The sequence below is a fragment of the Tenrec ecaudatus genome, chromosome 11 (genome assembly GCF_050624435.1).
Source record: "Tenrec ecaudatus isolate mTenEca1 chromosome 11, mTenEca1.hap1, whole genome shotgun sequence".
Classification (NCBI taxonomy): domain Eukaryota; kingdom Metazoa; phylum Chordata; class Mammalia; order Afrosoricida; family Tenrecidae; genus Tenrec; species Tenrec ecaudatus.
In genome coordinates, this window is record NC_134540.1 from 85,068,159 (window position 1) to 85,084,857 (window position 16,699).

Sequence of the window (16,699 nt, forward strand, 5' to 3'; positions counted from 1 at the left end):
CAAGGGGCTTAAGTGGAGAGCAAATGCCTTGAGAATGATTGGGGCGGGAATGTATGGATGTGCTTTATACAATTGATGTATGTATATGTATGGATGGTGATAAGATTTATATGAGTCCCTAATAAAATGTAAAAAAAGAAAAGAGGAGAAAAAAATGATTAGGGCAAAGACTGTACAGATGTGCTTTATACAATTGATGTATGTATATGTATGAACTGTGATAAGAATTGTATGAGCCACAATAAATTGTTTAAAAAAAAAAAGTGCTTCTAAGATCTCCAGGAAGTGTTTATAATCATTGACGTGGTCACTGTTGTCTTGTGTCAGAGTGGATTTTGATTCGTGGCCACTTTGTGGTTACACAGTACTGTTTCATTCGTTTTCTTTGGCTGGCATCTTTACAAAAGGAGAGTCTCAGGCCCCTTTCTTCTGCGGCACTGCCATCTGGGTTCACCCCCCCCCCCGGGGGGGTTTCTTTTGCATTTGTTCTTGTCAGGAAGACCATTGCAAGATGGCTTGACCCAGGGGCTGCAACAATGGGCTCAAAAGTGGCAACAATTGTGAGGAATGTATAAGAACAGGCAGTATTTCCTTCTGTTAATACCAGGGTGGCTGGGAGCTGGAGTGGATTCAATGGCACTTAACAACTAAGAGCAAGGCACGGTTACTTTACCCTAAAGGGTCACTATCAATGGAAGTAGATTAAATCTCGTACCTCATTCATTTTCCCCAGTTCCACTGCCACAAGCAAGCTAAATCAGTGTCCTCTCTCAGGTAGAATCATACTGTAAAAACACAGATGTTACTTCCCTGTTTATGACCATTTCATAAGAATCCTGGATAAGGCCTGGTAGGGTGTGATCAAGGGTAATGTAATGGAGAGGAATTACTGAAACCCAAATGAAGGCTGAACATGATAGTGGGACAAGAGGAAAGTCAAAGGAAATAGAGGAAAGAGCTAGGAGGCAAAGGGCATTTATAGAGGTCTCAATAAAGGCATGTACCTGTGTAAATATATTTATATATGATGATGGGGAAATAGATCTATATGCATATATTTATAGGTTTAGTATTAAGGTGGCAGAAGGACATTGGGCCTCCACTCAAGTACTCCCTCAATACAAGAATACTTTTTTCTATTAAATTGGCATTCTATGATGCTCACCTTCCCGATACAACTGCTGAAGACAAAGCAGGTGAATAAGCAAATGTGGTGAAGAAAGCTGATAGTGCCCAGCTATCAAAAGATATAGCATTTAGAGTCTTAAAGGCTGGAAGGTAAACAAGCAGCCATCTAGCTCAGAAGCAACAAAGCCCACATGGAAGAAGCACACCAGCCTGTGTGATCACAAGGTGTCAAAGGGATCAGGTATCAGGCATCATCAGAACACAAAAATCTTACCATAGTGAATGAGGTGGGCAGTGTGGAGTGGAGACCCAAAGCCAATTGTAGGCCACTGGACATCCCCTTACAGAAGGATCTCGGCTGGAGGAAACAAGCTAGTCAGGGTGCGATGTAGCAATGATGAAACATACAACTTTCCTCTAGTTCCTAAATGCTTCCTCCTCCCCCACTATCATGATCCCAATTATACCTTACAAATCTGGCTAGACCAGAGGGTGTACACTGGTAGATAGGAACTGGAAACACAGGGAATCCAGGGTGGATAATCCCTTCAGGACCAGTGGTGTGAGTGGTGATACTGAGAGGGTAGAGGGAGGGTGCGTTGGAAAGGGGGAACCGATTACAAGGGTCTACATGTGACCTCCTCCCTGGAGAACGGACAACAGAAAAGTGGGTGAAGGGAGATGTCACACAGGTTAATATATGGCAAAATAAATAACTTATAAATTATCAAGGGTTCATGATGGAGAGGGGAGTGGGAAGGGAGCGGAAAAATGAGGAGCTGATAGCAGGGGCTTAAGTGGAGAGCAAATGTTTTGAGAATGATGAGGGTAATGAATGTACAAATGTGCTTGACACAATTGATGGATTATGGATTGTGATGAGTTGTATGAGCCCCTAATAAAACAATTAAAAAAAGAAAAAGAATCCTGGGCAACAGTGAAAAGGCCTTCCATCCTGCTTACTATTGCTCAGCCTGTTTCTGCTCGTCATTCTGCATTGTTCTAAGAGGCGTGCCAAGCCTTCACTGGGTGCCACCCACACTACCCTCACAAATAGTCTTTAAAAATCACACCTTAGGATAGCCCCAGCATCACTTTCTGCAGAGGCATCTGCACGACCATTTCTGTCCCTTCCTCACTCTCCTCCTCTGACACAGGCACAGCAGCACGCTACATGCTCCGCAAGCACACGGGGTTTCCACTGCAGCCCTCCTCACGCTGCACTGGTAATTTGCTGAGGCCTGCATGTCACCAAGAGTACGTGTTCCCTTAGGAAAGGCTCATGCCCATCGTGTTCGCTTGGCAGTGTTGGAGAGATGATGCAGCCAGGGAATGATTACGTGAAAAGCCATGCATGCTTAGAAAGAAACACTCATGTTGCTTGGAAAGATCTGTGTAACTCCTTCTAATTCAGATGTGACAAGGAGTCCTAGTATTTGAAGACAGGTGGTATTCTATATATTCACAGGGGTAGACTTGATATTCCTAGCCACTCGAACTAATGCTTTAATTCAGTGGTTCTCAACCTTCCTAATACCTTGACCCTTGAACACAGTTCCCCTAACCATTGGAAATATGCGTTTTCCGATGGTCTTAGGTGACCCCTGTGAAAGGGCCGTTCGACCCCCGAAGGGGTCGCGACCCACAGGTTTGAGAACTGCTGCTTTAATCCATGAACAATACAAAAATGCTATCTCAGGGTATTTTCTTTTAAAATATAAGAATGGTATGTAAAATAGAAGCTGCCAGGGCTATAAGAAAGTAACTGGAGACATCTTCCTTCTGTTGTCACGAGCGGAGGGCTCAAATTGCAACGTTTGTATTATGCAGCCTCATGCTTATAAATGAAGGAAATGCCTCGTACAAGTTCACGCCTCGGCACAGAAGTGGAGAAAATGGACATGGTAGCATCCATTCTGAAAGCAACAGTCATGCTCCATGCAGGGCGGGAAGAGGGCCTTCTGGCTTAACTGGGTGGCTTCACGGCAAGTCAAGGAAATCAGAGTTGCTTGAAAATGGTCATGGAGCCAGGAGAGAAGTCACCCATATCTGTGTCAGATTGGGACTGGTATTCCCTGCTGTCACTCAGGCTCGACTATGGAAACACAGAGGTGAAGGAATGCGTATGCTCCTGAGCTTTTATGCTCCGTAAGGACAAAGCTCCTTGCTCAGGCAAGTGATTCCGCTGTTTAAGGGGGCAGCCTAGTGCAACTCAGGCACCCCAAGAAGCACTGCACCAGAGCACCCCAGCTCCATCCACGGATGGAGACATTTGCAGGGAATTTCACATCGGAGGATTGTTCAGATACGAGACATTCTGAAAGTTGCTGTGAATCATATTTAGTTCTCCACGGTTTAGGGCTAAAGCAGGGCCTGGCTTTTATTCTGAAGGAGGAGAAATCAATATGGTCACAGTAGGCCAGGTGACTAGAAGGAATGAACAACGGGGATTCTGACCAGTGGCTAAGGGTTCTCCTCAGCCCAGCCCCTAGAAGTCAGATGATAAGCTGGCAGAGCGCAAATGGATTCTCAGGAAATGTCTCTTTGCAAATCAAGAAATCAACTGACTAGCAATTTCATTATCCTTTATTCCAGTACATCTTATAGGATCAGAAAATCAGAAAACGTGTTGCAAAGGTATGCTATCCAGTCTTTTAAGGAGAATCTCTTCTCCTAAAGTAGAGATGTAGTTTGGATCCGCGTTGGAAAACAGGAAATGTTTTAATACATGGCAAGGACATTTTAAAACAGGACGAGAAAATACTAACCTATGGCAACCTGGAATCCAGACCTCAGCTTGAAATCACGTACTGTGGTCTGACATGGATGTCTCTAACATCATGTCACTTTCATTCATTTCAATTTCAAAGGTCTCATCCAACAAAGGCCGGGAATCTGGGGTTTTCCTTGAGGTTTCCAGTGGTGCGAGTCCCGTTTCTTCCACAGGTTGTTTTTCTACTTCAAATTCCCGAAAGTCCCAGGGAGGTGAAATAATGTTTTTTAGCGTCTTCATGGTATGCACATCAAAGTCATAACATTTCAATTTGTCTTTAATGTCCGCTCCTAAAAAGAAATATCACAATTAGAGTAGGAAATCCATCGCTTACTTGTCTTTTCCAATATTACAGAGTTCTGCTTCTATTGAGTCAAATCGTACTTCTGAGAGCACAAACTTAGACTACGGAGGGGAAAAAAACCCAATTCTGTTTCTCATTAAGAAATAGACTGAGAACCTTTCACCCCTCTCCCACTCTGCTTCTTCGGTTTTCACTGTTACCACAGGGGAGAGATCAGGAAAGGTTTAAGAAGCACACGTAGTTCCAGCCCCAGGGTGGCTCACTGAATGTCACCACATCCCAGAGAACCCTCCGAAGATGGTCGGAGAGGCGGACCTTTTTCGTAGCAGTTTAAGACAAGGCCTTTCTGTGATATGCTTGCTGGGCACAGCTGCTGCTAATCATATACAATGAAGGAAAACACATCCTCCACATATCACAATTTTATGAGATTTTACACAAAGAGATGAGGTTCAATCGCTTCTGAGCTACAGTAAGCAATTCCACACAGTTCAAACTAATAGCTTTTAGTAACAGGTGTATTGCAGATGACATGCAAGCCTTCTTTGAAAAACAAAGTAATGACTTGAAAAGCTCTTCAATAGACTGTCACCTCTACAAGCACAGGGAGCATGCCTATTTTATTCATTACTGTAGTAAGGCATTAGCTTGACGTAAATCTTGCAGGTAAGCCTCACAACTATTCCTTGAAAAAATGGAGAAAATGAGGCTCAGCTCCGACCCCAGGCCAGAGGCGCTGAGTGGCAGAGCTGAGATAACCTGGGGCTTTCGGATGGCAGAAGTGCAAGCCTTTTGGAATAGGAGTTCTTACTAGCTGAGCTGTGACTCACAAACAATCCATGATGCCAGCAATAGGTACAGACCCACACAAACACCACCGACCACAGCACAGAACATTTCCAGCACCTGGAAGACTCCCGTGTGCCCCTTTCTCGGTAATGAAAGTCATCAGCCTCCTGACTTACCTGTCACCAACCAGATTAATCAGTAGATATTCTTTTTTGACAGACTGAGATTTGTTCCTCTTACATGGTTCAGCACGTAATTCTGTTAGCTGTGGTTCATTATCCTGTTGGCGGAATTTACCACTATTCTCCTGTTAGTGAGCATTTGAGTTGGCCCTATGAAGTGCTATATCGTAGGATCAGTATGGTGAATTACATTAATATTCTACAATGAATGATATTTCCCAGTGTCCAAACACTTTGAGTTCCCCTTCCCTGGTATCTCTAAACTGAATCATGTGGCTTTGCTGTTGTTAAATCATCAAAGTATTGCTTCATTGAAATACAGCTCACGTGCTAAAAACCTACCCATTTAGGAATCGTGCAATGTCCCCACAATCTTGTCGCCTCAAAGAGAAACGCTGTGCTATATGCAGTCACTCGCCAAAGCCTCCCAACCCCCTACATTCAACTCTCTAACTTTACTGCCAGTGAGTTGATGCCAACTCAGAGCGAGCCCACAGGACAGAGTGGAGATGCGCCTGGGTTCTGGGAGTACAAAGCCCCCGTTTCTCCCGAGGAAGAGCTAGCTGGTGGTTTACACTGCTGACCTGGTTAGCAGCCCAACTTGTAACCCACTACGCACCAGGGATCCTCCCACATGCAACTCCAGAGAACCACCAATTGATACTTCTTTACAGATTTGTGGTTTCTGTACATTTCAGATAAGCAGTTTCATACAATATGTGGTCTCCAGTGATTGGGTCCTTAGATTTTTTAAAATTGTGATGAAGTGTATAACAATTTTGTCACTTCAACCATTTTTACATGTCTACCTTGTTATACAGCCAGCCACAGTTCATTTCTAAATTGTTACACCAACTAACAGACACTCAGAACTCCTTCACAGCTTCACATTTCCCTGCCCTCCCACTCCTGCTACCTGCCCTGGCAGCCACAAACACATGCCAGTCTGTGTATGCCTCTCCCAAGGGTCACACATAGTCACCTGTGCCCTACCTCACAGAGCATTGCGTTTCTAAAGTACAGCCATGTGGCAGATTTCATCTCTTTGTGGCTAAACAATATTCTATTGTAAGAATGTACCAAATTTTGCCATTTATCTGCTGATGAAGGTATGTGGGTTGTCTCCGTCTTTTGGCTATTGTAAACAGTGCTGGAAGGAACATTGGGGTACAATTATTGAAGTGCCTGTGCTCAGGTCTCTCAAGCATAAACACCTAGAAATGGAATTGTGAAGTTATATGGCAATGAATTTTTAACTATGTGAGGGCTGCCCAAATGGTTTCCACAGAAGCCATATCATTGTACATTCTCAAACAGCAGTGGTGAGTGTCCTAATGTCTGTACATCCTAACATTTGTCATTTTGTTTTTCTGATAAGAGATATCTTAGCGGGTTTGCTGTTTGGGGTATCTCATTGTAGTTTTGATTCGCATTTTCCTAAAAACTAACGATTCAAACATTTTCTTGGGTGAAATGTCTATTCAAGTCTGTTGCTCAATTTTTTTGGGCTGGATTGTCATTTGATTATTAAACTGTATTGTTCTTTATATATTCTGGATATTAAACTCTATCTGATTCCCAGATATTTTTCCCTATCCTGTAGTGTCTTCATTTTGTTGATTAATTTATTTGATGCACAAACTTTTAAAATGTTTATTAAATTCAATTTATTTTTTTTCTTGTGCTTTTTCACTTGCTGTAATTTGAGGCGCCCTGGTGGCATCTTGGGCTGTGTCTTTGGCTGGTAACCATTAGGACAGAAGTTTGAAATTCCCAGCTGCTCTGCAAGAGGAATCGAGGATTTACAGTCCTGGTTAACCAGAAGGGCAGGTCTATCCTGTCCTAAATGGTTACTATGAGTCAGAACTGATTCGATGGCAGTGAGTTTGTTTTTATCTAAGAATTCATTGTCAAAAATGAGATACTGAAGCATTAATGATCCCTATTCTATTCTAAGAACATCATGGTTTTAGTTCTTATATTTAGGCTGCTGATCCATTTTAACGTTCTTCTACGGTGTGACTGATAGATCCAACTTTATTCTTTCCCAAGTGGACATCCACTTGCAACACCACCGTTTGTTGAAGAAACTATTCTTTCCCCACTGGGTGAGTTTAACACCCATAGCTGGGTTTTAAATTCTGTCCTCAAGTTTTTTGTGTACACCCTAGCAGTGTCATGCTTAAGCACTCAGCTGCTAACCAAAATGTCGGTGGTTTGAACCTACTAGCTACTCGGTGAACAAAGAGGGAGCAGCGGCCTGCTTCTGTACAGACTACACATATCGGGAACCCTACAGGCAGTTCTGCTCTGTCCTAGAGCATCTCTGATTCGAACTGGTTGGACAGCAGTGGGTTGGGGGTATTTGGCTTGGCCTTTGTGCTAATTATTATACACAAACTGTTTCATTACTAAAACTGTATAGCATGCATTAAAATCAGGAAGTGTAAGTCTTCCTACTTTATTCTTCTTTAAGATTGTTTTGCCTAAGGACATTTATAGAGGCCTAAATACAGGCAGGTACATATGTAAATGTATATATATATAAAACAAAAGGGTAATAGAACTATGTAGTCATATCTATATGTTAAGAATTAAGGTTGCAGATTGACAACTCAAAGTACGTCCTCAACACAAGAACACTTTGGTCTAACAATCCGGCATTCTGTGATGCTCACCTTCCCAACATGATTGCTGAAGACAAAATGGGTGCCTAAGTAAATGTGGCAAAGAAAGATTATGGTGCCCGGCTATCAAAAGATATAGAATATGGGGTTAAAGGCTTAAAGATAAACAAAAGGCCATCTAGCTCAGAAGCAACAAAGCCCACATGGAAGAAGCACACCAGCCTGTGTGATCACAAGGTGTCAAAGGGATCTGGTATCAGGCATTTACGACCCAGAATGAAACCATATCCAAGGTGAATGGGGTGGGGGGTAATGGAGTGGAGACTCAATGCCTATCTGTAGCCAATTGGACATCCCCTCACAGAGGGGTCACAAGGAAGAGATGGGCCAGTCAGGGTGCAGTATAGCACCGAGGAAACACAACTTTCCTCTAGTTCTTTGGTGCCTCCTTCACCCCGCTATCATGACCTCAATTTCACTTTACAAATCGGATTAGACCAGAACATGTACACTGGTACAGATAGGAATTGGAAACACAAGGAATCCAGGACAGATGAACCCCTCAGGGCCAACAAAGAGAGTAGAGATACCAGGAAGATTAGGGGAGGGTGGGGGGAGAATGGGGAAATCGACCACAAGGATCAACCTATAACCTCCTCCTGAGGGTACGAATAACATTAAAGTGGGTGAGGTGACAGAGGACGATGTAAGATATAGAAATAATAATCTATAACTTATCAAAGGGTTCATGAGGGAAGGCGGGTAGGAGAGAGAGGGGGAAGAAATGGGGAGCCAATATCAGGGGCTCAAGTGGGAAGAAAATGCGTTGAAAATAAAGATGGCAGTGTAAGTGCAAATGTGCTTGACACACTGGATGAATGTATGGATTGTGATTAGAGATGTAAGAGCTCCAATATAAGTATTTAAATTTAAAAAAAGATTGTTTTAATTGGGACCCCCTCAGGTAATGGATATTTCAGGATTGGCTTTTCCATTTCTGCAGAGGCTGATAGTGAAGGAGCCCTGAGAGGAGAGCTGTGTCTCCTGTCATGTATCTGTCTAGGACAGTGCACAAACGTCTGTCCTAGCTGGTTCTCATAAACTGCTTCCTTACTGCAAATGGTAAGGAATTGAGGGAGCAGCTGCAAACAGTGTTTGCAAACACTGGTAGTATGTAAACAAAAACGGTATGGGCTGAGATATGGAACTCACTCTCAAGGCTATGAGAAATCCAAATGTGGGAATAGCAAACTTGTCTGGGAACACTGCCAGTATTTAGTACATAAAACTAAAGCACTGCAGTCCAGCAAGGCTGCAGTTCTTACTGTCTCTGTCTGTGTCTACTTTGTGCTGCAGTCCTGTATTGTGTGTGTGTATGTGTTTGGTTCCACGTCCATTCTCCCTGCTCGAGAAACCACATGAGACAGGAGCTGCATTAAATCTCTACATCACTTTGGGTAGTATTGACATCTTCACAATAGTAAGTAGTCTTCTCTTCTACGAACATGGAATGTTTTTCCATTTCTCTAAGTCTCCTTTAATTTCTTCCAGCAAAGTGTTAGCTTCCAGTGTACATGTCTTTCACCTTCCCAGTTAAAGCATTATCATTTTCATTGTTTAGATGCTAGTATAAATGGAACTGTTTGCTTAATTTCCCTACATGCTTGCACACTGCTGATGTAAGGAAACACAATTTTTGCATGTACAATTTTGCTGAACTCATCAGCTCTAATAGTTTTTGGGAGGTTCTTTGGGATATATATAAATACACATGTAATATATATGTAATATGTATCATATATTTACACACATGGCATGTATATACTTAAAATATATAGCACATATTTACTTACATATATGCCATGTGTGTAAATATATGATATCGATTATATATATACACAGTGAACAAGAACAGTTTTACTTTATCCTTCCCAGTTTGTTCTTGCCTACTTGCTTTGGCTAGGGTTTCCAGGATGCTGCTGCGTGGCAGTGGGGTCTTCTTCCTAATCTTAATGGGAAGTGTTCTACTGTTCCTCTCAAGTATGATGCTGGCTATGGGCTTTTATAAAGTCCCTTCCTCATCCTGTGGATTTTCTCTTCTATTTTTCATCTGTTGCATATTTTCACCATGAAAGGGTACTGGATTTTGTCAAGTGCCTTTTCTACCTCAGTTTGAGACAGTTATGTGGTTGGTTTTGATGGCCACTCTCAGTCAGGCCTCAAGTTCTCAGTTAGAACCCTGAGACAGTCACGTTGTACAGCGTCTGGGGTAAAAGTCACGTGGAGAGAGAAGCCCCGTCAGCCTAGCCGCCCAGCTATCCTGACTGTGATCCTGATGGAAGCACGGGCCGGGCCGTCTTGGACCGCACAGCCCCAGCCAAGCCCCCACCGACAGCAATAGCATTAGAGATCCCAGTCCAGACCCGCAGCAGGGAGGCTCCCCAAGCAGCCTACAGAATGGGAGGCTGAGCTGCTAACGTTGGGCGCAGTTGTGCAACAACAGACCAACAGGTAGAGTCGACCTGTTTATAAGTTTAGCAATCCAAAGAGGCTTTTACGTATTTATAATCCCACCAATAACTGATAACACATGAAAGCGCCAGAAAGGGATCAGATCGGAATCTTCATTTTTCTGAGTGAATGGTGATACCTAATCACGGTATCCATTTTTTTGATAAGCAATACTCTTGAGTATCTTCAGTTTGCTGAACAATTACTTGGATATCTTCTTTTGTGAAGCACCCATTATTTTGTCCATTTAATGATTGGGTTAACTTTTTCTCACTGACTTGTAGGGCTGTAATGTACAAGGGGGTATCCCCCCAAGACCCAGAAGTTTTCATTTAAAGCTATATATTTGATTTTTTTTCTTTTTTTTTACAAAACAACCACATCACTTCCTAAGTACTCTCCATTACACTTAATCCATTTGTCAAATCTGCCATTCCACTCTTGGGAGCATTTTCAAGCTCAGTAGTTTGGATGGCTGACAGCACCGCCCTTGTTTTTTTTCTTCCCCTCTTCTATAGCGTCAAATCGCTGTCCTATCATGTCCCTCTTCCTTGATGGAAACAAAAAGAAGTCGTACGGAGTGAGGTCAGGTGAGTCAGGTGCATGGGGCAAGAGAGGCATGCTATTTTTTGTCAAAAACGGCCACACTGAGAGGGCTGTGTGAGTAGGTGCATTGTTGTGGTGGCAAAACCAGTCCCCCGTCTGCCACAAAATCAGGCCATTTTTTTGTCCCACACTGTTATGCAATCTTTTCAGAACCTCTAAATACAATGTCTGATTAACAGTCTGACCTGGTAGAACGAACTCCAGATGCATTATTCCCCTCACATAAAACAAAAAACCCAAATGAGAATCATTTTATTTTGTTGTTGTTGGGGGGTACCCCTTATATATTCAAGATACAAGTTATTTTGTCTTGTAACTTTACTTTTCCACACCTTAATCATGATTTTTGATGAGCAAAATTTGTTAATTTTATTGAATTCCCATTTGTCAATCTTCCCTTTTATGATTTTATATTCTCTTAAAGAAATTTTTTAGAAAAGAAACCTGTGCCTAACTAATCTCTAGATTTTACTTTTTAATTCTTATATTAACTCCTCACATAACTAAACAAGTCCCCAGTTACAACAGTTTCATATAAACATTTCTCATTATCGTTAAAAAGTTACACGTTATTTAAGTAAATGTATTACAATTTATCAATATACCACTGAAGTGTAGATTAACATTATGCTATACTCTACACTGTGAAATATTACAGTCATAAAAAGTAAATGGAGTTTCTTAACATTAATCAAATTAGAATGGTTAAGAAGATAAAGAGAAACCTTTTCTTAAACTAATTAGAAAAATGTCAGTAAGACTTGTTTTTCCATTGTGTAAGGGGACTAATCTGTCAGCAGCACAATGCTTTACTCATGAAAGAGAAGGAATCTGAAAACTGGATGACAAAGCAAGAAGAATTATAATCTTACCAATGTAAGCTTCGGAATCACCAATGTACATTTCGATGCAATGCCCAAGCATTGTGACGGAAAATGTATCGTCTCGCCTAAGACCAAGTGCCTGCCAGAACATATTCAGCACGATTATTGAAAGAAAATGTGTTCCTTTCTCTTTTATTTAAAAATATTATTCGATTCACTTCAAAATACTCCAAGGAACCAAAGGTGGGATTAGAGAGTTGTCATGGGGGCAGAGCTACACCCAGATCGACGCTTAGCATAGACCATAAGTACAGCAATGGTTGACGCTGGTGATGGGTACATGAGGGTTCATCTCACTCCTTCATGTTTGATGTTCTCCTTTCAGAGGGATTTATAAGCCATGACCCCACAAGAACCATTAAGTTCTATGGTAATTAAACCACACAAGAAAGGTAAATTATACAACATCCAAGTATACATATTTGAAAGATTAATCAAGACTAGAAAATTTTCTCAGCTCAAAGTTCTGACGAGCTTAGCAATTTGTTTACCATAGTGGCTCTTCAAAACTCCATTGAGCCTTATGCCCTAAAAATCTTTAATAGGCCTTTGAAAATCAGTTATGAATTTATTACTCATGAATATATCTTTGAAACACTACAGTTTCCCCTATTTTACCTCTTCCCACAATACCATTATCTCATCAATTCTAAGATCCACATTTTCCCCATTTAATCTTAACTTTTCTCAGAGCCAGATGTCTTACAATTCATGGCTCTTTCCTGTCGGTGTGGCCAAGCAGCAACCCTGCTGTGGAGCCACGGTGTGTGCGGTGAGAGCTTGTTGTCATGCTGGGTGGCATGGCTAGATAACTGACCCTGCGGTTGACAAACCATGTATGAGTCACTTACGAAGAAAAGTGAATCCTAGCTGTTGGCTAACAACCCCCTTTGACACCTTCTAGTAAGATCAAGAGAGTGGTAACATCAACCTCTGGGGAAAAACACCTATGTGGCTTGGAAGAATATTCCAGAACCAAGAGTAGACCATGTGTGATGGCATCCAGATAATATCAGAGGGAAAGGAATATTGATTAGATGCTGAATGTGAAGAATAACTACGCCACTTAACATTTTTCTTTTAATGTCTATTCTGGAGCAGCATCTGTCTAATATGCTCATAAGATCACTTTGCCAGAGTGAAATTAAGTGACAGAAAAGCACTACGTTCAATTTAATTGCCAACAATGTTTTTTCTTTTTGTGAGTCTGATCATCTCTCTTATTCATAGTGTATTAGATTTGATGACATGTAGGTAGGTGGTCTAAGGAGAGATTCTATATGATAAATGCAGATTGCTCTGTTAGTCAAGTGATTGATTCAAGTAAATTGTGAGAGTCACGAATAATAAGTGGGCGCTCCCACAGGGCGTTAGTTGTGTAGCCAACATTTCTGGACCCCTCAGGCTAAGTGATACCTACTCACATGAATACTTAAATAACTCACGGCACACTTATGACAAGTCTCACGTTTGCTTCCTATTTGAGGAGGACTGCAAAAGATATACATACTATTCGCTACCAAAAAACTAATACTAGGTGGCATACATTTTTTTAAATGGCAAAGAAATAAAACACTACCTAGAAAAGATCTTTTCAGAAAGTAGTAAACGTTCAGTCGGTTTAAAGTTAGGTATATGCAAGAACGCACCGTGTGAAAATAGTCGATGGCATTTTCAAAATTGCCCATCAGGCTATGTATGTACCCTATAGCGGAGTAGGTGGATGCATTCTGAGGGATTAACACCAGGGCCTGACGGTGGTAATCCAATGCTTCGTCATACTTTCTGTGAATGAGATGAGGTGAGAGAGGGAGGGGAGAACAGACAGAGGGGAGGGAGAGAGAAAATAATCAATGGTTACCATAAAGTTACTAAATTCCTAAGTCAAGCTGAGTACTCCTAACATGCAAACATTTCCCTGTGTTGGGACAGCACCACACCTTCCCTCTACGTCCCACTGCCATGCATCTCAATAGTGCCTTACAAATGTGCTTTCTTCACCAGCACTCTTGGGTGGTTCAGAGGCTGGCTGCATGGGTCTCTGTTGTATTGCTTTTTACTGGAACCAGAACTCTACTCCTTGACGCCTAGACTTGAAGCTTTTTATAACACTTTTAGGAAGATAAACCTATGTATATAGTTACGTTTTCTTGTGCCAAAATGGCACCAGTAAGAAGATATGGGTGGAGTTTAACCTGCCAATCAGGTGCAGCTTGATGACCTCATTTGGAGGTGCCACCGAGATAAATGGTTCTCTGGAGAAGGGCCTCGCTCGCTCTTGCTCTCTGCTTTCACCTTTGTGTTGATGAGCCATGCTGAGACATGCGCCAGCCCTATGATGCTTCCACCGCCAATTGATCCATAAGACAATTCACCCACCGGCCCGTGATCTTCCTGTATTTTGCATCATTGCTTGTGGCTGCATGAGTTTGAAGAGGGATTTATGGACTAGTAGCAGACTTATGGATTAATATTGGACTTGTGGACTTGATCTGGACTGGGATGCTTTCCTGATATATAACTACTTCGTGATGTAAAGCTCTCTCTTATACATCTGGGAGTGTCACTGGATTGGTTTCTCTAGTGTATCCGGCCTAACACAGCCTACACCACAAGATACACTTATACATCACCAAGCAGTTTTTAGGTCTTAAAGAGTTCCTCAGAGCAATGTTTCCCAAAGTTCTCTGGATTACTTTCCCTGGAAAATCTTTTGTGAAAAACAAGTTCTGTTTCCAATGAAGTTTGAGAAATGTTGCAGCGCTTCATTTTGGAGATTGTTGCAGTTTGGGGATTGTACAAAAGGACCCCAAGAAATCTTGCAATACAAAACTTGTTAAATTTGGTGTTAACTACGGAGTCTCTCAAACTTACTTTCCTTAACAACACAACCATTTGTAAACTGTCACGTTTATCACATTTAATTGTACTCATGTGAAACCTATATATAGACCATGAGGCAGTCATTCGAATAGAACAGAGACACACTGAATGGTTTAAAGTTAGGAAAGGGGTGTCAGGGCTGTAGCCTTTCACTCTATTCAAACTGAATGCGGAGCAAATAACCTGAGAAACTGGACTGTGTGAAGAACACAGCCTCAAGCCTGGTGGAAGGCACATTAACGGGTGACAGGCCGACAACACAACCTGGTATGCTGACAATGAACTCAAAGATGGCCACCTTCAGTATGGATTACAACTCAATGTAAAGGAAACAAAATCTGTTGCAATTTGATCAATATACAAAATCACAATAAACAGAGAAAAGACCAAAGTTGTTAAGAATTTCATTTTACTTGGATCCACATGGATATCCATGGAAGCAGAAGTCGAGATGGAATGACGAAAATCTGCTGCACGAGACCTATTTAAAGTGTTCCAGAGCAAAGATGTCCCTTTGAGGAACAGGGTGTGCCCGACTCAAGTCATGGGATTTTCAATGACCTCATATACACCTGAAGGCTAGACAACGGATCACGAAGCTCATAGAAGAATTGATGCAGTTGGATCACGGTATTGGCAAAGCATACTAAAAGTACCATGCAATGCCAGAAGGAACACATGTGCCCTGAAAGAAGTACAGATCCTTAGAAGAAAGGAGGGTGAGACTTTGTCTCGACATGTTTTGGACATGTCGTTGGGAGAGATCAGTGGGTGGGAAGGATATTATGCTTGGTAACAGAGGGTTAGTGACAAAGAAGAAGAGCATCAGCGGGTTGGATTGACGGGCTCACACAAAACACTTGTGAAGATGGCACAGGACCTGGCGGTGTTTCCTTCTGCTGCACATGACACCACTATGTACTGGAGTTGACTTGATGATACCTAACAACATTCGTCATACACAGGACTAGTGACTAGCAGGAAAACACAGGTAAGAATAAGGATATGATTTTAATTAATCCCTACTGTCTAAATTCTTTTAGATTAATTTGGAACACTACAATATTTTTTCATCTAAAAAGTCATTAAAAATTATGAGTTCCTAAAATAAAATTAAACAGAGGGTAATTGAACCAAAAAAGACCCACTTCTTTTTATCCTTATTATATCTCAACAGCCAACAATAAGAAAACGGAAGAAGGTCATGGAATGAAAACATGCAAAAGGCCACCTCAAATCATGTAAACTTGTCATCAGAAAGCCTACTGCTGAAAGTGCTCTATGTTACTTACTTAAGTTTTCTGCAGACATGCCCCAAATTGTTCAACAAAGGCTCCCATTTGTCCACCGTGACCTAAAACACAGAGCAGCGGCAAACCCATGAGTTATCCACACGGCACTCATCACCTCCTCCTGTCGGCACTGAGTGAGCTCTCATTCATTTCTGCAAGTGGCGCCTCTCAGCTGTGCCTGTCCGGCACTCTGTACGCCTCTGCCCCGGCACTACCTCGTATGTTCATTTCCACAGTTGTTTTTCTCCTATTTAGATGAAAAGGAGGCCTCCTGTCTGGCTTCTGTACAGGCAGACCTTGGGGACAACGCAGGCCGGGTTCCAGACCACCGCGATGAAGAAATATCACAGTAAAGAGAGTCACACAAATACATCTTTTGCTTCCCAGTGCATATAAAAGCTAAGTTTACTGTAGTCTACTGACAATGCCCCGGGGGCGTAGTGTTTACATGTTGGGCTGCTAACTAAAAGGTCAGCAATTTGAAACCACAGGTTGCTCCAAAGAAGAGAATAATTTTCATTCCTGTAAGAGTTATAGTCTCAGATATCCACAGGGGCACAGGGGCCGGTCTACCCTGTTCTATGGAGTCACGATGAGTTGGCATCGAATCGATGGCAGTGAGTTGGTTAGTTTGTAGTCTCTTAAGGGCTCAATAATACCATTATGAAAAAATATGAAATACTATGAGAGTTGCCAAAATGTGAAACAAGGACACAAGTG

General features: G+C 41.9%; 1 protein-coding gene across 1 annotated transcript in view; it reads right to left on the bottom strand.

Moving 5' to 3' along the window:
* Window positions 1-3,428: 3,428 nt before the first annotated feature.
* Window positions 3,429-16,699, bottom strand: part of CDC16 (cell division cycle 16) — a 35,264-nt gene continuing 21,993 nt past the window's right edge. The window contains exons 15-18 of the mRNA XM_075563382.1: window positions 15,980-16,041; window positions 13,454-13,589; window positions 11,793-11,883; window positions 3,429-4,191 (exon numbers count right to left, since the gene is read on the bottom strand). Of these exons, the coding sequence (XP_075419497.1) occupies window positions 3,932-4,191; window positions 11,793-11,883; window positions 13,454-13,589; window positions 15,980-16,041 (549 nt within the window). The 3' untranslated portion in view covers window positions 3,429-3,931. The remainder of the gene's footprint in view (window positions 4,192-11,792; window positions 11,884-13,453; window positions 13,590-15,979; window positions 16,042-16,699) is intronic.